This window comes from Vanacampus margaritifer, chromosome 19 (assembly GCF_051991255.1).
Source record: "Vanacampus margaritifer isolate UIUO_Vmar chromosome 19, RoL_Vmar_1.0, whole genome shotgun sequence".
NCBI classification, from domain to species: Eukaryota; Metazoa; Chordata; class Actinopteri; order Syngnathiformes; family Syngnathidae; genus Vanacampus; species Vanacampus margaritifer.
This window is the reverse complement of record NC_135450.1, coordinates 6,817,827-6,840,921: the sequence shown is the minus strand read 5'-3', so window position 1 is coordinate 6,840,921 and position 23,095 is coordinate 6,817,827. Positions and strand designations below refer to the sequence as shown.

At 39.0% G+C, this 23,095-nt stretch overlaps 1 protein-coding gene across 26 annotated transcripts in view; it reads left to right on the top strand.

The window, feature by feature from the left end:
• nrxn3b (neurexin 3b) overlaps positions 1-23,095 on the top strand; it is a 275,664-nt gene that overhangs the window by 16,140 nt on the left and 236,429 nt on the right. For all 26 annotated transcript variants that reach the window (XR_013289416.1, XR_013289415.1, XM_077552596.1 and 23 more), the window contains exons 3-4: positions 898-915; positions 1,702-1,728. Coding sequence is in view for 24 of the 26 variants with exons in the window: in XM_077552596.1 (XP_077408722.1) it covers positions 898-915; positions 1,702-1,728 (45 nt within the window). In the remaining 2 variants the exon portion in view is untranslated. The remainder of the gene's footprint in view (positions 1-897; positions 916-1,701; positions 1,729-23,095) is intronic.

Below are 23,095 nucleotides of genomic sequence, written 5' to 3'. Positions count from 1 at the left end.
GATTTCTATGTACAAAATTTGCTATCCATACCCCCCCAACTTTGCAGCATTAGGTACTGTGATGTCATTTTCAGTTGACAGCAAGTGGCAAAATGGCCGCCCTACGAGATGGATAAAAATGAGTAGGCTAGATGCTGCTGCTTAATTCGTATTCCACAAAGCCCCTTTTATTAGACTCTGTTTTTATATTCCCATATTTATTTTAGTATGTTTTGAAACCCAATATCAACTTTTTATGACTGGCATCAGGCACACTAATTTCTTTATAAGCACAAGGAGTCATCCGCAGGTGAGTTCCTACTAAATTAAACTTGCTACATTTAATAGATTCTCATATGTAGCAAATTTTATGTTGTAACCATTTGACTTGTGAGCATTCCCCTGAAAATCCCACAAGGATGTTGAATTTGTGTCTCAAAGAAAAGGAAAAGAAGAGGTTCCAATGAGTATTGAGGCTTAATATGGAGTTGGAAAAAGGTCTGACGAGAGCATTTTGAGATCCAAAACAGCTTACACCATAAATCCTCATGTGTGGATTTATGTTTTACGTATGTGTGAGGCACCCTGTGTGACACGGGTGCGGAATATTATGTTATTCTAACAATATTCTATTTTTCACGAGTTCTTTGCCAAATGTCTAAAGTCAATCTGGCTCCCTGAGCAGATGGGACAGATTAATTTTTCTCTCTCCACAGCAGATTTCAACTGAAGTAGTTTTTTTTTTATCATGCATGTCAAGGGGCAACTCTATGCTCTTTACATGAAGACAAACTCTTGAGTGGTGGGGTCCTTTGTAGCATTTGCATGCTAGGTTCACATGCAAAAAAAAAAAAAGTGTGTTGCTAATTGAGAACTTCTTTGCTTTCTCCTTTTTGTTATCTTTTGGAAAATCCACAGCAGTCCATAAAACACCAGGTGAGTCAAAAGACAAACTCTCTTTCATTTCCAAGTCACAAGTCATTTGTTATTAAATGTTAAAGTGTCTTAGACAACCACAATCACTATTGACCAACTTTTACAATACTTGTACTTCCCGCAACACAATATTGTGCAAAGGTCTTAGGCTTGTTGTCTAAATAAACATTTTAACAACAATATTTTGACATGGTAGAAGAGAAAGTAGGTAACAAACAGTTAGCCTAGCAAACAGTTAGCCTAGTCGCAAGTAATTAGCACTTTTTGTCATTTTGGTTTGAGGGACCTATTTTATTGATATAAAGTGACTATTGACTAACTTTTACAATAATTGTAGCCTGCTGTCTGCACAAAAGTGTGCAAAAGTCTTCGGCTTACTAAATAAGTGTTTCAACAACATTTTGACACAGTAGGAAAAAAAGCGGTAACAAACAGTTAGCCTAGCACAGTTAGCCCAGCAAACGGTTAGCCTACTCACTAATTAGCTCTCCATGTCATTTAACATTTCCATAGAAACTATAAAATGTGGGTTTTTTTTCCATTTATGAATAACCCCAATAAAGAAGCAGACTGAGAAATAATTGGTGGTTAAAACGACTATAGCGGTCCAGGACTTTTGCACATTCCTTTTCGTTATACTAATGAAATAAAAGCTTTCAAATTCACTCTTGGAAGCTTTGATAGTCATGGTTTGCCATCCTGCAAAGCATGCATGATGACAATACATGTTGTATTGGCGTGCTCTTCTTGATTTCGCTCTGTTTCTGTCTGATGTTTCTATTTAAGGCCTCGCACACCTGAAGGCAGAGCAAGGTACTCTTCTCTTTCTTTGTACATCTCGCTTAGTTGTTGTCCTCTCCACCTGACTTGGTTTTGGGGCACAATTTTACGGCGTGTGCCTTCACTACCTGTCTGTGTGCATTTGTTGCAATGCTCTGGGTGGGTGGGACTTTTGTGTGCGCTAGGGGAGGGTGCATGTCAGCATGGAATGATCTCATCTCACCTTAGTCTTACCCAGTTTTTGTGTGTGTGTTACATAACTGTGTGCACCGCTCCGGAGCAAACGAGCAAGTGACTAAAAATGTTCTTAACTGACCTTTGCTGCGAAACAGCTTCGGAAAAGAGGAAATACATTTTAGCTGCTTTAAAACTAGGGTGATGACAAGTTAATTTTACGAGTTGGTTTTTATTTTGCCAATGGTGTATTACTTTTCTTTGGAATTTTCTGCCAAATGCGATATTTTTTAGGATGCATTTTGTTTCTAGCATGGAAAAAAATTTGTATTGCAGAATCCCTTTTCTTATCCAACAGCAATACTGTAATTGTGAGAACAGTTTTTCAAATGATTTCACAATTTGGAGCAATATTAAAGTTAGCATCAAAACTAGCACTAACATGAGAGGTTGTGGCTGGCCTGCCAGTATTCTTGACCACTAAAGTAGGCCACTGGGTTTGTCATGCCAACGGGCAAAGGTGTGACACTACTTTTTCGATACTTTCAAGTTGAATTATTAATTACTGTTGTATTGATGTCACCGTTGTGTAAACTATGGCTTACATACGGCATGATTAATTTATTTATTGTTTAGTACAGACCCCCATCAAGAAAACATCAATCTCTGCATTGTTTTGCAGTGCTTCATTTTAAAGTGAACCAAAGAGTTCAAGATATTTTACCTTAAAAGGGATAATCAATACATTTTTTCTAAGCCCAATACCAGTACGAATATTCACTCTTGATTAATTGTGAGCAAAGACTATTCCTTCATTCTGATTGTTCTGTTCTCACCAGTAGTAAATTACTCAGTTAATTAAATACAGAATTCACCAAATCTAATTTAAGTTGTGACCAGTTTTTAGATGCTTTACTGAACTACAGTGTGAAACTATATTGCAACATATTACAAAATAAAGGCACATACAAGTACAAAAAAGGCAACAGATGAGTACTGTATGGAATTGTGTATCGTGCACACAGGTAAGTAAACTAGCTATGTTGCCTTTACTGCATCCAACAAGGAAAATATTTTATTAATCCACTGAATAATAAAAGTTTATCTTATTCTCAGTCAATGAAAGCAGGTAAATGTGTAAAGCAAAATCCATTATAAAGGAAGTCATCATATACCACCAGAGGTGTCCATCACTCCGTCACTGACATATATCTGTTTTTCGGACACATGACAAAAACCTAAAATAATAATAATGACGGACTAAGGAATGATGGAAGTGGGTTTTTGTCCGTCAAGTATTAACGGACCACTCAGTCCGTCTCTGACGGACGCTTGTTTTGTTGGCAAATGACGGACTGACGGAATGCCTACTTTTGTCTGTCGGTCCTAAAATAGTGGTGACCAAGTGATGTCGGAAGTGTGGTTAAAATAAACTGACAGACTGACGATTATAGTTTAGTTCAGCTTGAAAAATGACAGCCCGACAATGACGCACGGGTGCCCAGGGCGCTGACAAATGACAGATGAGCACAATTTTGTGAATTGCCCACCTCTGTATACCTTTCAAATTGAGTTAGTAAATAAACATTTACGCTAACACTCTAAGCATTATTGCAAACCTTATAAACGTGGAGTATATATACTTCTAGACATTGCATCTTACTGGGTGTAAGAGAGGACAGAGAAGGATTCAATTCATACGGAAAAACCTTCTATCAGCCTGCATAGAAGGTGTCATTTAATTCCTGGTATTAGAAGGGCCACAAGAGGGTGTATCGGTGGCTGGTACGGGTGTGCATGTCTCCGCAAAAGACGATTTCGATACGGTTTTCAAAACGTGGGGTGCGAAAGGAATGTTCGATTTGAAAGAGGAACTATTCAGTGGGATTACATTCAATGTGATATGGTACAGCTCAGTTTGATAGGGTATGATGCAATTGTTTTTTTGTTGTTGTAATTTTACATACATTTGAATGAACTTGTCATGACTGTAAATGTGCCATTTCCTTCTATTATATTTATTATATTTGAAATTAGATTTTACATTACGTATATCGATATAATTTAAAGTGGAACGATTCAATTCAGTTTCAGACACAATACATATATAAAAAAAATTTTTTTTGCTATCCCTAAACTCATTCAATTTTGTCTGTGGAATGTGCTACCCATCCATGCTATTTGCATGACTGTCAGCTTTCCTGCATGAAAGTTTAAGATGACATTGATGAGGCTTACTGTAAACTAACTATAGCTTATTGTAACTTTCTTGCTGCCTTGCTGCTGTGTTCTACTCGGGATGACCCCGTGCATTCCTTTCTCTCTCCGGACCCCTTCTCTCTACAATCTATAGGTAGAAACAAAGGTACAGCAGCTCCTTTTTCTACTGCCTTACTGCGCTTCAAGTGGGTGTGTGTGTGTGTTTGCTTTAGTAGGTCCCCTGCCAGTGGTCATTTATTCGTTACGAATGTGTTCATTAAACTTGTTCATGTCTTGTCTGTGCCATATGTATGGACCCGAGACTGTGAAAATCGGAGACTGGATGCTTGCCTGCTAATGAGCGAGCGTGTGTGTCTACTGTCGCGTGACAGATGAGTGATTGAGCTGAGACTGGAGTGGCGCTGGAAAGAAATATGATGTCAGCACCGCATGCTCAAGAGGAAAGACCTTAATTATTGCTGTTTAACAGAAAATGATGAGCGTCTGCTCTAATATGGATCACTCACTGTCCTTTGGAAGCAGTGAATATTAATGACAGTGAGAAGATGCATTTGTGTGTACCTGAATGATAATCTATGTGAGCACCTAATTGGATGTGACAGCTCTTTTCCAGACGAAAAAAAGTTGATTGGTAAATTAGACCTGACATTTAGCTGCATCTGTGTGTTGCAACGATGCAGTTCTCATTTGTGACTCACTGCTTGTGTGTGATCATGTGTGCGTCTCCTTGAGCTCCATGTTGGAGAACTGAATTGACCCTTAAACTCCTGCCTCCTTTTTGCGATATCCGTCAAGCTTTTTTCGTGCGTGCCACACTGTGTTGTGTGGGTGACATAGTCACGCTAACATAGCACAGTCAGGTGTGCTGCAGCTGGATGTCCAAGCTCGTCACATTGAATTATCAGGACAAGTTTCTGCTTTTATGGAAAATTACAATCGAGACAAATTAACCAATGTGTGTAAATAACACATATGCTTATTTTTTCTTTTTTTTTAACCTTACTTATATGTTCCTTTCTCAGCAACAATGTTCACGGGTCAATATGACCCGCTGTATGTTTAGCTACCAGAAATAACAGTATGCAAATTGAATTGCAAAACATTCACAGGAGCAATAGTGAAAAGAAAGTTAAATTCTTACTGTTTAAAATCATAATAATAATAATTATAATCTTAAAACGGGTCAATGTGACCCGTTGTTTCTGTAATATACAAATTCACTTTTTGTAATTACTTAGAATAAAACTAATAATAGCAGTTGAACAAGTTGAATCTTTTATTTTTTTTTAACATAACATAACAGGAGGATTAATCGATAAATCGTTATAAACACACACACACACAACATTTTTTTACCCCCCCCCAAAAAAAAAAAAATTTGGGGCATTATTTCAAGTCGACAGTGTGCAAACATATATTTATTATGACTTAGTTAGTGGTTTGGTCTGCAACTTGATGAAAATAAGGCAAAAATGGTGATGAAGTAAAAGCATTTTTTTTTGTTAAAAAAAAAGACAATCTCCACTTTCATGGAAAACTATTTTAAAATGAATTACGTGCTTGGTCACTGAAGGAAATGAACCCTTTAGTCAAGATATTCTGATATGAACTAGAAAAGTGCTTGATGCTATTGTTTAACAAAAAGAGAAGGACCCACGTTTTCCACTTGGAGTCCACGGAGAGTTCCGGCTCCCTCCTCTTGTCCAAGGACATGCATAACCAGTACATTAGGGATTCTAAATTAATGATGTATCTAAAAGTGCAACTCATGATCACCGTTGCTGTGCAAAACTTGCAGGACTTGATGCATACCTTTCTACTGCATACCCCCAAAAAATACTCTGTTGTGACTATTTCAAACTGTTCCATACTGTATTAGTTATACTGTATATACGTGTTTGTTCATAACATAGCATGAGGGACTAAGCAGAGGTACACACTGTGGAAAAAAGGACAAAGAACAAAGAAAAAAAGACCCACTTTTTTATCTTCATTTAGAGGTGTGTATTAGAAACTCTGGGGGGTTAAATTTATTGAATTTTCTTTCTGTTGTTAAGGGGGAACTAGCTACATGAAATTAGCCGCAGAGGAGAATAAAATTCACCACAGGGAACTTTATTGCAGAGTGTAATCACCTTAAAACAAGGTAGTATTTGTAGAAATTGAGGATAACACACTAATAAAATCTATGTACTCATCTATTTCATTCTTGTGGCAACCAGAGAGAGAAAAAAAGCTGCCATTGTGACTGCCTTGCAATGGAGCCAAGTTGGAGAGTAATGAGAAACTGTTGTTGAGGAGGGACGCAAGCATCTAATCCTAATGCAACAAAGTTTTGGACTAAGAATGTCTTGTTCACTCCCCGAGTCTAACTAAAAATGAAAGTCACAAAGACTTGCCTTTTTATTTTAGTTGGTCTGCATCCTCCTCCTCTTCCTCCTCTTCATTTTGTTGAAGTGTTTCTAAGAACTCCGGCGATCACAAGCACTCAATGGAGGCTGATGTCTGTGGATCTCACTCTGCTTCATCTATTCTTCCTCCCTTTCCTCAGTCTTTCCTTTGGTCTCTTAAGGTCACCCTAATTTGTTGGAATTTAGATGTTTCTGGGGTTGGTGAAAGATTCAGGTTGGTAACCCGGTGGGTAGTAGGTGATGTCTGGTCGGTGCTGGATTTCACTTTTCTTTCTTTTCTTTAATCCTTTCTCGGGTCTCCTGACAAATTCACGACTCTAGCTGGCTGAAGAAAAAAAGAAAGAGCAATGATGATGACATGTCGATAATAGTAAGATTACCGAATGAACAATACTGAGCTCTCTCAGAATTAAAAAAAAAATGAAGAAATCTTTTAAGGAGAAAGAATCCAGATGCTAAACATGCTACTCTGTTTGACCAGAGATGGAGTATAGACCGTGTTGGGTGTTGTCAAATATGGACAGGAACTTATTATGTCCACCCACTTTGCATCCAACAACCACAGTATAATCTGGGTATTTGTGCATCTAGCAAAGATCAGACTACTACTGGAAGTCTGATGTTCGGAGTGTGAACAGTGTCAGATATCGAGCCAAGCAGGCTGGTATAATGCAGTCTCTCAGAGAGATATTCCACGATCCAGGAGACCAGGCGTGAGTCCAAGCTTCTGTTGTTCACATCGTTGCTTATCAAGATGGGTTGGACGGTGTTCAAGGTGCTGGAGAAGTAACAACACCAAAAATAAGAGGTCTGAGGATTTGGAGATGTGGTCATTTAAGAGTAATAGGCCTGAATTTCATTGGCTGACTGGAACTAGGATAAGACATGTCTTCCATAGGATTGGAACCTTCTCAAGATGCAGACTCATGCTGACAATGTATTGGAAGGGCTCCCCAGCACACATTTTGAGCATAGTTGAAAATTCAAATTGATATTTTTTTATCGGTCATTAATTACATCACATGCCACTTATCTGAAATTAACATTTCGGACGACAGCAAAACAATTAGCTGACGGTCAGCCACTCATGAAAGCTAGCTGCACAATGTCGTACACTGTGCGATAATTCAGCCGAGTTCTGTCGAGTTGCTCGGTGTGCCTTCGTCTTACGCACATGGTTTTGTATTTTTTGGTTGTGTGTAACACAAGGAAACAGGCTCTCTATTGTGAATGGTTAGCTTTGTTTTACGGAAGCATGGGATTGCCAATTTGGAGTAAACAGTTTTGACTGGGATATGTCGTTTGAATGTTATGTACTACAAAGTAGTTTGAAAGTATTGATAAAGTTGTTTGAATGTTTTGCTAAAGTCATTTGAATATCATGGTAAAGTTGTTTAAACAACTTCATAAAATTGTTCGAAAGTGTTGGTAAAATTGTTGGAATGTCTTACTAAAGTCGTTTGAACGTTATGAAAAAGTTATTCGAACGTCTTGGTAACAGTATTTTTTTCCCATAATACCATGGTCTAATTCCACTGTTGCACATGCGCAAGTTAATACACTGTGAAAAATAATAATGTTTTAAGCACTTAGCTTACGTTTTACCAATACATTCAAACACTTGCAGTACATTTGAACGACATAGCCCAGTCAAAACTGTTTACTCCATGTACGCAGTTCCATGCTTCTGTATATCTTTATATTTCATAGCCTTGCAGAAAGAATAGGAAAAGAAGTTTGCCTATTTGGAATTACTCATTGTGATTCATCAGCACCAGGTGGCATTTATCGGGTTTGGCATGTGTTGTTGGCACTTTTGGTAAACAGCGATTAATGGCCAGAAGCTAAACCCGAAATTGAGTTCAACTTGTATGTCTCCTCATTACTCGATCAAAAACCAGCCCAGAATTGTCGAGGTGGAATCGGAAGTTGCTGAAATTGAGGCTATTGGTCAAATTGATTTCAGCTAAGGCCAGCTGCTCCTCAAGCGGTCTGCAAATACAAGTACATAAATGAAAAACTCCTTCTAGACCTGTGCCTTTTCTTCTTGTGTCTAAAAGAATACACATCTAACCTGAGTAAAGCCCTTGACATTGTTACAAGCCACAACCTAAATTGTTCTGGATCTTGCCTGAAAGGCAAAAGTTTACAAGAGTGTGACAGTGTGAAATACTGTTGCAGTGTTTTTCTCACATTATGTCTGGTTTCATGCAGCTTTACTCAGTTCAGTTAAACCTTTGATAACAAGTTAAGGTTTACAGCAGCCAGCCAGTGAAATTCTACCTTGTTAGCAACTAAAGCTAGAAGATAACTTTAGTAGTTGACCCCAGGGTTTGGACTTCACAATGTTCATTAATGGCTGTACCTTGTAGGACTTTTGGGGATATTCCATTTTTAAGGTACCGCTGTATTTGTTTCTACCAATCTGCTTGCTACTAGCTTCAGTCAAGTTGTGGATATCAGTTGTGTCTAAACTGAGAGCCAAGCACTATTGATTTTCTCATATTTGTTCCTGTCAGTGCTTTTTGCCATTCCAGCATTTATTCTCTTTGCTGCCATTCCTTTTAATATCGTCTTCATTCACATTCTTGTCCCTTTCTGTGATTCCCCTGAGGCGTTACGTTCAGACAGCCCTGTAAGCTACAATGCACAATTCGTCCCCTCTGTCACAGATTCACCAGTCCCAGTCTGACCATTGGTTGCCCTTACTCCCTCCTCCATTCCATCTTTCTTTTTCCTCTCTCCACTCCTCCCCCACAGCTTTCTGCTACTGACCTCCGGGATCAACCGAGCAAGACTGATTCTCACTTTTTCACGGATCATATAGTGCGTCAGCAGTTACGCAATAGCGTGAAAGACCGTGCGAGAAGACAGGGACCACATGAATATGTAACCAACATATTTTCTCTTTATTTGCACTAAAGCTGGATCTCGTCCAAATAATAAATATGGCACTAAATATAAAATGTGTTTGCCTGAACATTGGTTGTAGTATTAGTACCATTATAGCAGTAGTAGTTTCCCATGAGTCAGCAAAATGCTGCATTCATAGTACACAGAAAGGAGACATTTAGTTGAAAACTGGAATGCTGCATATTGTCTGAGAGATGCCTGAGACCTCATGAATAGGAATTATACAAAGAAGTAGGTTAAGATGTGTCTAGAAGGGCTGCATACGAGTGAGCGAGTGCAGGAAAGGCTTAGGAATACGTGGGGAGCGTATTTGTGTGCCGTGCGTGTTGGTGTGATGTGGAGAATTGATGGCTGCAGCCATGCATAGATGTTCACACCAGGAAGAAAGTAAACAAACATGGCAGCAGATTCAAGCGACATGCAGTTAACGCTTCTGTAAATACTACACGCTCTCCTCTCCCTTTACTCTTTGCTCCATCCATTGCCTCAGTCAACCATTGTTACATTCATATCGCTACAAAAGCCACATTCTCTTTAAAGATTTCCAATTTAAACACAGGTTGTTTTCCCTGGCTTTTTCCAGCTCTCTCTGTTTCTGAATGAACCCAAAAATGTACTCCAAGTGTATACAGTAACTGATACCTGTCCTTAGCCAGCTAGCATAACTGCTTAATCATGACACTGGAAACAGATCCATCAAGTATTACTTTCACAGCAACATGTACTCAAGAACATTTTCGCCCTGGAAGATTTAGTTTTGTCTTCCATTGTGGTGTAGTGTCTGTCACGGTGTGGTCACGGAGCGGCATGGTGTCTGTCGGCGTGTGGAGTGGAGGAACCAAAATGCAGGGAGGCAGGAGAACCACAGCAGGAGTGCAGGCGAGACTGGCGTGCTTTATTTTACAAACAAACACTAACCAGGGTACTGGTTAGTATTAAAATAAACAAGGAACTGAAAAGGTACAAAAAATCAAAATGACAGACAGACCTCCAGGGGTGACCGTGACAAGCGGCAATGATCCCACAAGGAACTGATCACCACCCGGGAATTAAATACACCCACACCAATTAGGGTAACTAATCACAGCTGGGGCCAGGCACAAGTAGCTGAGGGCCCGGATTGGTCAGCCTGCGAAAGGGCAGGAATCCACTCAGGACCAATCGGGATCCTCAACCAAAGCCAGATCTTCCCAGACATGACAGTGTCCAGACGTGTAATATCTGCCTTCCCTTTTGCTGTTCCTCTCAGATTTAGCAAGGGTCTAATAAGGTAAAACATTCTTCCACAAAGCTGACAGTTATTGGACTGGATTGTTGCATCTTAGATGAAAATAAATAATTATTGAATGGCAGTTAGCCATCTGATTTCAACAAAGATATAATCCAAAGACGCCTACTCTTCGTTCACACACAAAAAGTGTTAAATACACAAGGAATGTTTGTGTTGTGCTCTTTGATTCATTGATTGATTTATTTGTATCGGGGACAGTACATATTAATAAACATTACAGTAAATATGCCAAAATTAGCCAAAAGGCTATTTTTCATCTGCAGTCCCAAGACAGATCATAAATGTCACCCTAGTAAAGAATAATACTAATAAAATGCACAACAATAACAGTACATCCACGAAAATACTATTAAAATGTTAAAATTACATTTTCATAACAAAAGCAATACATTTAAAAAGTTGAGGTGTATATTTTGAAGGACAATTCTGGCAGTGACTTTAGATACAAATTATAGACATGGCATCATAAATTAATAAGTTGTTTTCGTCCATGCATTTGCCCGATAATTCAATGTTGTGAATATATAGAATGTATAGTAAACTAGATATGCATTATGCAATTTCTACGAGCAATTGCGTGTGATTGTTCAGTGCTAACATTTGAATACACATAGAATGCTTTTTAAGTATGTTAAAACATATGTTATGTGGATTTTATTAATTATTAAATATCATTGAATTATAATGAACATAACAGTGCAAGAACTGAACTCGCAGATGCTTTTAACCTGCTCTAACCACTGAGCTAACTTGAATTGTTGTGTAATAGGATTGAAAAATGTCTTGCTGTGTGCCGTGTTGAATGAGTGAATGCCATTGAAAATGTGGATTAATTATGAAAAAAAGAAGAAGCTAATAACGAGAAATGACTTAATATAATGGATGCTAAATAACTGAGCAATGATTATTATATGAAATTGAACTCGGACTAAAATCTGTTCATCCTGGGATATGAACCCTGGTTTCCCATGGACTGGTTATGTGCTTTAACCACTGCACTATAGCTGACTAAAATCCCTGGAATGATGTGTAATTGTATTGAATGCATTGAATAATAACCACAAAAACTAACATTTTGTAAAATCAACCTGTGTTAAAATGGTTAATGTCTGTAGTGAAATATGCTGTGACAGAAATTACAAAAAGGAATACAAACTCATTTCCATTCGCCACACTTCATGTTACTCTATAAAGTTATACAAAAATTTTACTTGCATATCCAGAATCTAATGATTTATTCAGCAGTGAGTGGTGGGCAATAATGTCCCAAAGGGACCGTGTGAGGAATGGGAACGGTTGTCAAGGGTCACAGTATGGTAACCTAAATTGTGTTCAATATGCCTTTACATCAAACAGTAAATTATATTGTTTTAATGAGCTACTACTTGTGTTGATATATTCTGTATGCTGTTGTAATTAGGAAGTAAACTTATTAGCAGTCATATTCACACTCACTACGCAACTGTGTTAATATATTTTTGAAATGTACTCACCCATTAACTCATATTAGAATCATTATCTGGACAAATCCCTCTCTTCCTTCCTTCATTCATGCAGAAAATGAGAATGTTGCTAACATGAGGACCACTGTTGTCACTAGTTGTTTTTTTTAATACAGCTGCGAAAAAGGTCAGAAAAAATCTAAATTTACCGGCAAAATCAATAAGTTGGCAACAAGAAGACACAAGTGTTACTCTTGCCAGCTTGTACTGCCCACACACAAAATAAAACACTGCTTTCAAAATAAAAGCACAGGATATGGCTCACAATTGTCGCTAATTAATGTGATTATTTCAAATGTTACAAACAGTATAGGAGCCAAGTTGGAGGCACACCCCACCACTGGAAAAAGTATCATTTTTCTTGAATGCAAGCAACTATCGATAAGATGCTTGGGTTGTTTGGTGGGAACTCACTCATTTATATTCCAGTCAGTAGTTAAATTGCAGGCATAACGTGGCTGATTCATTTTCTGTCAGTTCTCAGTTAGCTCTTTGGCTAGCTAGCGTCGTGCTTACGTGGTGGCCATTTGATGGTGGCAACGTTCCCAACAGGGGCAATAAATGTAGATTGAAAATACAATTTGCTCGTTTGGTTAATAAGGTTTTATCAGGGCAGCTACTGTACTTGCTATTAGCTCCTTAATTAATGTCAAAGATGGTTACGCAACCATAGAAACCACAGCATTGTTGAGTATTTATCTGTGCCGTCGGTAAATTGGTTGGTTGAGATGACTAAGGCCCTATTTACTTAGCTTGTGAATCTCCAACCCTAACCCCTTTTTAGAACAAAACACAGTCATAGCCACACACTAGCGGGCGGATGCCCTTGCTTTTACTTAGCCATTATGCAGATGATATGTAAATGAAGTCATCCGATTAGATTCTGCTTAGCGTGCGGTACATTGAGGGTCGATCATCAAGCGTTGATCTGCTCCCCAAGCTGCACTGCGAGCTGTGTGTGTGTGTGTGTGTTGGTTTGCATTGTAAGTGTCCAAGCGATTTGTGGAGTTTTAGCCCAAATGGATTTAAAAGGAGAGGGTGTTCTTCAGTGAATTCACAATTTTTCCTCATTAATCAACGCATTTGTGTAAAAGTGGAGTTTGATCGATTTACCTTGTGCTTTAAATTTTGCTCCTGGCTAAGTCATTGGAATATGTATTCAGTTTCCCAGAGGAAAAATTTGCCTCTTATTTTATTTGAGTTGTTTTATATTTACTTCCTTTCTCAAAAATAGTTGCTTTTTAATTGAGTTTGACATTAATGATGGGAAAAAGATTCATCAACAACTAATTGATTATCAAATTAATTGATAGCTATTTCCAAATGCCTGCCATTTTATTTCATGTTTTTAGTCGGTTTATGAAGTGCATCCATTAACCCCATTGGCTCACTGCCTAATTGGGTTCCTCTGAGAGACGTACAAAGCGATTTGATAGCATTTGATCATCTTCCTTTCAGCAGAATGCACATGTGCATGTGTTTACCTTACTCTGATTGATCTCCACTGCTTTACTGACAAAGTTGAAGGCAAACATAAGGCAATAATTAGCCTTGTAATTGTCCTATCAGTTGCTCTGGAATCTGCTGAGCCGCCACAATCTGTTGCTTGATAGTGATTCGACCCCATAGTTTTGATCATGACAGGTGTAAGCCTTTAATGTGCCTTCAACTTCATTGATTAAAGCATAGCTGAAGGGAGTGAATTAAAATATCTTCTCAACAAGGTTACAGTACATGTTCGACATGTAGTTGTCATGTTGAATATTTTTGTAATCCTGATGCTTCACTGCTTTAATGTGGTGGTACGTTTCTTAAGGGAATGTATAAATGCAGTGTGCCTTCACAGATCTTAAATGAGAAGAATTTTGTCATCTCAGCAGCCATCAAGTTAAATGAACTGCAACAAGGAACTCTTCATTCTCGCTAATGACGTTTATATCCATCTGCATCCTCAGCCCAGATTCACAAGATCTCTGAATGTGTATAAGACCGATTTTCCTTAAAAATCTATAATCTACACATGTTGAGAGTCAAAGGTCTCAAGCTACTAGTTTAAGGACATTTTTTTCCTGGGTTACACAGAGAGATTCTTTTTTTTAAAGCAGAAGAGCTTCTTCAAAAAGTCAAAATAATGAAAAAAGAAGAAAATATTACCTCAAGACTAGACCAGCTCATTAGAGAGAAACAAGTGCAAGGCTCTAATTACAACAACTACATTCAGTGTAATATATCTTGTATCATTTGTTTTAATTTGTTTCTATGGTAGTCCATCAAAATATGTCTTTATGTGAAATTGGTCTGTGGTGCAGAAACTTTGGAGACCACTGAGGTAAATCACTCGCGTGTGTGTTGGCGTGATGCCTATGTTATGTGTGAATTGATTTGCAAATCTGTTGTGGAACGAATTATTTTAGATAAATATCAAATGTCAGATGCATCAAGGTGCATTGATAATCGGTTATCAAACCAAATTCCATTCTGAAATGCAACTTTTCAGGTTGGTAAATGTTTTTCATTGTGTGCGTTAACGCTCTGTGACTCTTGTTGCTATGGTAACGTTTAAACATTCCTTCAAAATAACATAAATATACACCCCAAAAATTTTAACTTACCATAATGTGAAATCAATGGGAGCCCCGAGCTTGTTTCTCCGCAACGCGCCGGTCACATCTGGTGGGAGACAATGACACCCAAGTGTGTTGTATATGTCGACTCCGTTGTTTTGTTTTGATTGTTGTCACTGCATAAAACCCAGCTTCACACAGTCAGGTTGTCAGAAATGGCAACAGGGTTTTCAGTGCTGTGAAGGCAATCTCAGGGTGTTCTGCCATGATTTTAATCTAAAAAAACGGCACAGCTGTTGTCTCCAACATACTTTTAAGACTGCCGTCATTTGCGATCTCCAGCAGTTGATCTTCTTGCATAGACATGCTAGATTCACCTGGGTCGGGATGAATCCATATTTCAAGTACCGAGAGAAGTGATCAAGAGAATCCGGTCATTTTTCAAAATAAAAGGTTTTTCAAAATTAGAGATAATTAAAACGATAATACATCAAACGGAAATGATTAATTATTTCTTGTACGGCCCGGTACCAATTGATCCACGGCCTGGTACTGGTACGTGGCCCGGTGGTTGAGGACCAAGGCTTTAAAATGTGACCTCTATGAAAGGCCAAAATCATGACTCATAATAACCACACCTCAAACGAGATAGGAGTTTCTGTCCATTTTTTACTCTTCTTGAGGATGTAATGGAATCACTCCGGGGCTAAGACTAATGGCTTTGAATTTTTAGGTTAAGTTTGGAGCTGTCTGAGATGATTCTCAGAATCTTTAGGAATAAGGCCTAGTCGTACAGGTGAACCTTCAAATTTGAGCATTCAAGAAGTCGTACAGTGAGATTTTCTGGAAACTTTCAAGTTAAACTTGGAATTCATTGCCATCGTTTTTTACGAGCTGTCAGCAAATAATGATAAAATCAGAACATTGAGAACAACCAATAAAAACTTCAAGCAGGCACTTGAATATTGTACATACCGTCTTGCGCTTACAGTAGACCGTAGTGATGGTAATGAAGTTGATTGCCTGCTGTAATGTGCATTGTATCCTGTCTAGTTAAACTTTATGATATCCAGCATACACTTGCATGGTGACTGTGCATGGGTGATAAACTCGAGCCACTAAAAACTCATTCTTGTGCATAATCAATATCTCTTTCGGCCATGACGCCTATTATTCAGCCAAGCATCAAGTGGGGCAGCGGGGATGGATGATGAGGCCTGAGGCGTATACTTGGTTAAGGAAGAAAGCTGTGAGTCCAGGGAGATGGATGAGATGAAACAAGTCGCTGTTACGCTCCTCGAGCATTACCTGACACGCCCACTGGGTGAGAACATTCCTGACCTTCCATTTTCTCTCATGCTGACATCGTGCGCTCCGATGTGTTAATGTCTGAGTAGGATCATCTGTGTCTTTGAACATGAATATGACACCGGTCTGCCCCCTGTGTGAGGGCCGTAATGAATTATAAAACATATTTGCTTTTTAGCAGATCAGCAGAAGAAGTGATGCCACAGTCAAAGTCACATCCTTCATGCATAAGTGCTCCGCTTGTCATAGCCAGCGGCCGGCCAGATCTGCTTCCGATTTGCGTCTCCGCTTTCTTAATTTCTCTCTGTCTTCATCGCCCCCCCCTGAAGTCTTGATTCTCATTCGACTCATTAGCTCATTCTGCATATTGGGAATGTGAGAGACAAAGACGGTGAGCAAACCAAATGCTATATACACAGCAAAAGGCATTTATAGGTGCATCTCAAATGTGTTTCAGTAGTTCAGTAGAAACACAGCTTAATTACATATTGTGTAACAAAATTTCCCTTTTTTTTTAAAAAAAAAACAGAATAATTTTCATGATTATAACTTTTAGTTAATGAAAAACAGATAGACATTCACCTAGAAATTTTTGAAAAATTTTGAAAAAAAATATACCTCAACTAGTTGCGATTTTCTGTAACATGACAAAAAAAGAAGTGTTTTTTAAAATTTTATTTTATTTTTACGGCAAAATACTGTCGAACTTATGTATGGTATTAATTTTATTGTGACGTGTCATTAATTGAGAAAGTGAAAGGTAATTGTCGGGCGTAAACTTACGGCCAACCAATTTCAGTCGACAGCAGGGGGCAGTATAGGACAAAATGGTTATGCATTGACGTATGATGTCAAACTAGGACTAAACAGGGCATCGAATCTGTGATAACATGCTGTCTATGTCCATTGTATGTCAAGTTAAAATATGATGCCTGACAATTCCAAATGCTCGATGACCACTCTGCCATGCCAACCGTCTTTGAATCCATTCATCTTTAGCCATGTTTCAATGCGCTATTGTTCTGTTCAACCACCATTGTCTGGTTGGGAAGCACAATTCCATATCTGACTTGCATTGCCAGTGTAGGTGTGGCTACACAATAGTTGCATCCATTACTTAAATAGTGTCAAATCATACCAGCCTGCCATAGTTTTATGACCAATTTACATAACTCCAGTTTGTCCACGCTTTAGGTGCGATCATATAACCCAGGTTGGTACAGCATTGAAATGGAGCCGGAATGTAATGTAATTTAGATAATTGTTGTTCCTTCCTCACAATGGAAGCATTACTGTTTGGTGAAAACAGGGCTTTTTACACAGATGGTGATGCTAAGGATCCAGGCTAATTCAAATTTTTGGGGTATTTGTTGGAGGCTTTGTATTTGTGTTACGGCATGTCCCTATGCTGCAAGGCACACATTGAGTGAAGTTAGAGTGTCTCATGGTTAAATGATGGGACCGTTTCGGGCACTCACAGGGCTTTGAAACACTAAGTAATTGGTTTTCCTGGCAGAATGGGGCCATGGTCATAGCTAAAGGCCAGCGGAGCTGTGGCCTGCTTAAAGCCCTTTTGGGGAGACTTGTTCAACCAGACATAGAATGGACTCCTATTTAGCATACAGGTTTCGACTAACTCAGAAGGGCACCAAATGTTGTTCCACCCAAGTTGATTGACATTTTCCAGGGGTATAAATAGACTTACATTTTGCCATGTACAACCTTATGCTCTCTATAAGTAGAGAATTGTTTGCCGACATTAATTTACGATTGAATATTGTTTAAGCTTGCGTGACACCCAACGTTGGCTGTCACTCTTCGTTTCCCTCCTCTTTTATTGCACTTTAACAAATATATGCACCAGTATGTACCTTGATCTTTGAGCAAAACTGTGTGTGTGTGTGGTCTTGCTTTTGTTACATAGTTGGGCCAACATTTTGGGATTTCACAGAATTGTGGGGCCCACCCGTTCATGTGGGGCCATTTTGCTGGGCCCCACAAGTTTAGACCTCTTTTTGAGGGTTAAGACTTGGTTTTAGAGTTTAGGTTTGAATTGGGTTATGGTTGAGGTTAGGGTAAGGAATAGGGGTAGGCAATCATTTTTTTATGGTTGTGGTTAGGGGAAGGGCCTAGGAAATGCATTATGTCAATGAGATGGCCCCACAAAGATAGTAAAACAAACCTGTGTGTGCGTGTGTGTGTGTGTGAACATAGTATATGTAGTTGTGTTTGATGTGTAGCCGCAGTGAGACTTGCTGGTTGCTGGAAAGGCTTGGACAGCCCTAGGCAAAGAAAAAACTTCCTACTGTACAGTATATATAGTGGCCTACATGCCACGTTACTCTTCAGGGAGACTATCAGAAGGATATTTCTAAGAATGATGGAGGTTAGAGTTGTGAGGGGAACGCGTCAGTAACACGGGAATAGCCTCAACATTTTCTTCACTGTTAATACAATCATCTTTATTGTTTTCCTCTCTTCTCTGTGTGTATTCATTCTTCAGCATAATGAATCCCACCCATTTACGTTAGTTCATATTTAATTCTCTCATTCAGAGCGCGTAAAAATAACTTTTGTTATAAAGGCTTAAATAGCTCTGCCTTCTACCTCTACTCTAACAAGCTCCTTTAACTGATTTGTTCTGGCTGGCGCCTTGAAAAATAAGCTGTCCAATATTTTGTTGTGGGGTGCTTTCAGTTTGCTCTCAGCTGTAGTGCAACACGGATACACAAACTAAAACGACCTGGCAATTGATGTCATGGACAAGGCACGCTATTAATAGCTTGGTAAGTTCAAACCACTAACACACTCCATTTTGGGATGCATTTGATGGGGTTTCAAAACCAGACAATTCCAAGAAAATAATTTCAGTTCAATAGCAGACAAGTCCTAAAATTTTCACTTAAAGACAAAATTACTTTGTAAGTAGTGTATTATGTTATGTGAAAGAAGTTTAGTAAAAGAGCAAGTGAACAACAAGCAACTGAAGGTTTTCGTGGTGTGGAGGACTCAAGTACTTAAGTTTAAACAAAACAAAGTTAACACAACAAATCATGACAGACAATGAATTTGTAAAGACGTTAAAAACTCACACATATGGGCATCAATGGAAATGACATGAGCTGCAGCAAAACGCGTAGGACTATTAAACTTTTATTTTCTAGTCTTACATATCATCATTGAACTATGCTGTTTTTGCAGTTTGCTTCGAGTAAGATGACTGGATTTTCAAAATTAAATTAAAGTCAAATATACAATAAAATATATTGGTTGACAGTTCAACAGCGCTAAACAATTCAATGCACTCACCGTTATCCACCCTTGTTTGCTCGGTCCCGGCACCAATTGGAGGCTGGCTGGCTGTGCTGTTTACCTCACATAGGTGCTGCATTGTAGCATTGGAAATATGCCGCCAGAAAAGCTCAGCTTGCATTGGGTCTGACTGACGACCACAGTATTAGGCTTGAAGGACTACATTTCCCATGATTCTTAGGCACAAAGCAGGAAGTACTTCTAGTACCGGAATGATGAAACCAGCTGTCTGGTCATCCGAGTTTCGAGGTATGGCCCTCTTTTAGTCTAAATGCCACTTGACGACTTTTGCGTTTGAGCTTATCATTTATTTCATGTCCATCAAATACTAATTACATTGCCTTAGTTTGTCTTAAAAATCTGACTAAATTCGCGAGAACAGTCTAAATATTAAGAATCTTGACAAAACAATACGTCTTAGAGGGTGACTTCATGCACCCATACCACTTATTTTCTTGAATACACTTCCAGTATCATTTAACTGTTTATTGCTGTGATTATAGTGTGCCTTTTAAAATCTGGCTTTCAAGTGCTTTTTCAATAACTAAAGGTTCTTTTCAAATTATCCAACACATTTTAAGTAGCTAAAAACACTCATTTGATCTTTTGCTTTGCAACTGAGACATCAAGTGAGTCATTAGTCTGCAGCATTTGCTATAAATACTCATGTTACATGGTCTTGTCAAGCTACATTGGTTTGAAGTGGTCATCTAAATTTGCATAAACAATAAGCCGCTGCTTCCACATATTTATTTGACTGTCAACAGCCAGGCACATTTACATTTCTCACACGCTGTTTTTTTTCTCAGTGTGCAAAGGCATGAGCTCCTAGCTTAGAGCATCCAGTGAGGAAAGCCTAAGCCATGTGCTGCTTGGCTCCAAATGTCGTGAAAATCTTTGTTTTCCACAGTGGATAGCATAAACGAGCCACTGGCACTGCTCGCAGTCTGAACTCTGAAGTTGCCTATTTAGAGCTTGGACAGCTCGGTCTTTCTCCTGATGTTGCAAATTGGAGTTTCAGGAAGTTTTCTTTGCAATTATTGCAAGCAGAGAACAAGTCTTGTGTTATAAAACTTTTTCCAAGTATGTACTTAACTACAGACTAGCATCTATAACTAGCTGCAATCGCTATGCTAAACATTTTTTTTCTGTAGATTCGGTATTCATTAACAAATGTCAATAAATACAATTAAAACATGCAGTTTGTTAATCGGGAGCACTGTATTAACTCCTATCTTGACAGACATACTGAAACAATGAAAAACTGTGTTCTGAATTAAACCAACATTAAAGATACTTAAAGATAATAAGAAAATGCTGAAGAGCTATGAATAAATAGCAAGTAGAATTCCTATTCTTCCGCAGTGCATAACAACCAAAGTATGATTTGTTGCGTTTTGTTGCAAATAATTGATCTACATATGCTGTAAAGTTCATTGCTCTCATGAATCTTTAATGTCATTCAATTCATTCCCTTAGCACCTATTCCATTTCATTTTACTCCAGGTTATGGCGCACACGCAGGTTGTAGATTGAGCTGAATTTATTAAAGTGTTTGCAGTTGAATCCACAAGTGAGGAGAATCCAATATTAAGCTTTATACATTTCTCGCAACAGTGCAAGCCCACGTTTATGATGAAATATGAACTCTGTAAAAGGCCTCATCCGTATTTTTCTTTATCTTTCCTGTGGTCGCTGCGCGAATCCTTCCCGGCCTTGCCCTGTGTGTCTGCTTGTAATTGAATCATTTTCTCCTCCAGCTCGCAGCTGTTTCAAGGTGACCTCCCTCTATTGTTTGGGCTTCTGTGTTTTTGTCTGGCTGGCTCGCCAGTGTAATCACTGCATTTCACACAGGGAAATGGGTCACCTGTGGCAGTGGGACATCATTCCTCACCCAGCATACATTGTTTCACAGTTGGAAATGTCAGCACACAGACAAGCGCGTAATGGATATTCCACACGAATCATCCCCTTCTTGTGTTTCTCTGTCTTGGACTGATCCTCTGCGCGATTGGGAGCTATTAATACTCGGTCGGAGTATCTCCTCCTCCTCCTCCTTCTCTCCTCTTCAACCGGACACAAAAAAACTCAGTTTATTTAAAGCACTAATCTTTATGTCTATTGATTGAAGCATCTGTGCAGTGCACAATTACAGTGCAAAATTAAAACATTAAGAGTCACATCATACTTGACAATAATAGTTTGAAATCAGGTGGTGTGTGAAAGAATGGATGTTCTGTTGGATGTAAAGTTGCGAGAAAAATAACATTTGAAATGACCTTGGATTTTTCTTAACTTTGTCATGAAATGTAAAGTTCTCAACAACAGGTAAGCACATTCTTCATAAACTATTACCACATGAACATATTTTTCATCAGACCTGCACAGAAGTAATGAAGAATTTTGGACCATTGCTCTTTACAAAGCTATTTCAGTTCAGCAATATTTGTTGGGTTTCTTGTGTGAAAGTCCATGCCACAGTATCTCCATTGGAATAAGGTCAATAGTTGGACTGTTCCGTTCTAGAAGTCTTTTATTCTTTTGAAGCCATTCTGCTGTTGGTTTACTTCAGTGCTTTGGGTTATTGTTCTGCTGCATCACCCATCTTCTTTTAAGCTTCAACTGACAGCAGACAGTCTTCTCTTGAAAAAAAAAAGAAATGTCTTGACAACTCGATGGTAGCTATCCACTCAGAAAGCAAAGCCGAACCATGATTTCCCCTCCAACATACTTCACGGTTGGGATTTTTTACCCTTTCAAAAATCTCAACTTTGGTTTCATCTATACACACAATAGTTTGCCGGTACTCTTTGAAAACTTCAAACCTGCCGCGATGTTTTTCTTTGATAGCGGTTACTTTCTTCGTGGTGTCCTCCAATGGCATCCATTCATGTAATGTATTATTCATCGTAGATTTGTCAACAGATGTTGGCATGTGTCAGACTTGAGTCTCTATCTCATTGAACATTCTGTGCTGTGTTGCATCTTTTTGGGACAGCTACTCCTAGGCAGAGTAGCGATAGTGCTGAAATGTGTCCATTTGTCAACAATCTTTCTCATGGACTCACCATTTGTGAAAGGTGCCGTAGGGTTCGGGTGCAATGTGACCTGGGCAGCAGCCAAAGACAGGGTAGACCAGGTTCCTTGCCTCCATGATCTAGGCGGCCAACTATGGCCATGAGGTAGTCGTTGCCTTTCACGGTGGCAATTTCCCAACCCACTGGTGGACACCAAGGGTAAGGTGAGGGTAAGGTCAAGTTGAAGAAGGAGTCCTATCAGGACTTTTTGGCCTATGAGAATCCTGATGAAAGGGGAATGCACCTGGTTCCAGCCAGATAGATATCTGCGAAAATTGTACTCAAAACACCCAAGCATTTAATTCAGCAGTCTTAGGTTAGCTTAGCAATTAGCATGACTTGTAGCTCATTCGCAATGACGGAGGCGATGACTACTGACTTAGGAGTGACTCCGTAATTTGTTTACCCGCACCCGTAGCCCACTGAAACTCGTTGCTGGCTAGCTGGTGCAGCGTAAGTAGCACCAAGCTTCTCTCAACTGGGTGCGTAAGTGTGTGTGTGTGTGTGTGTGTACACTCGCGTTCTTGTCGATGATGTCATAAGCCTACACTTCACTACCTCTAGACATGCATCCCAGTTTTGGGACAGTCACCACGGTTGATTTTGATGAGGCGCAAAATGCTAATTT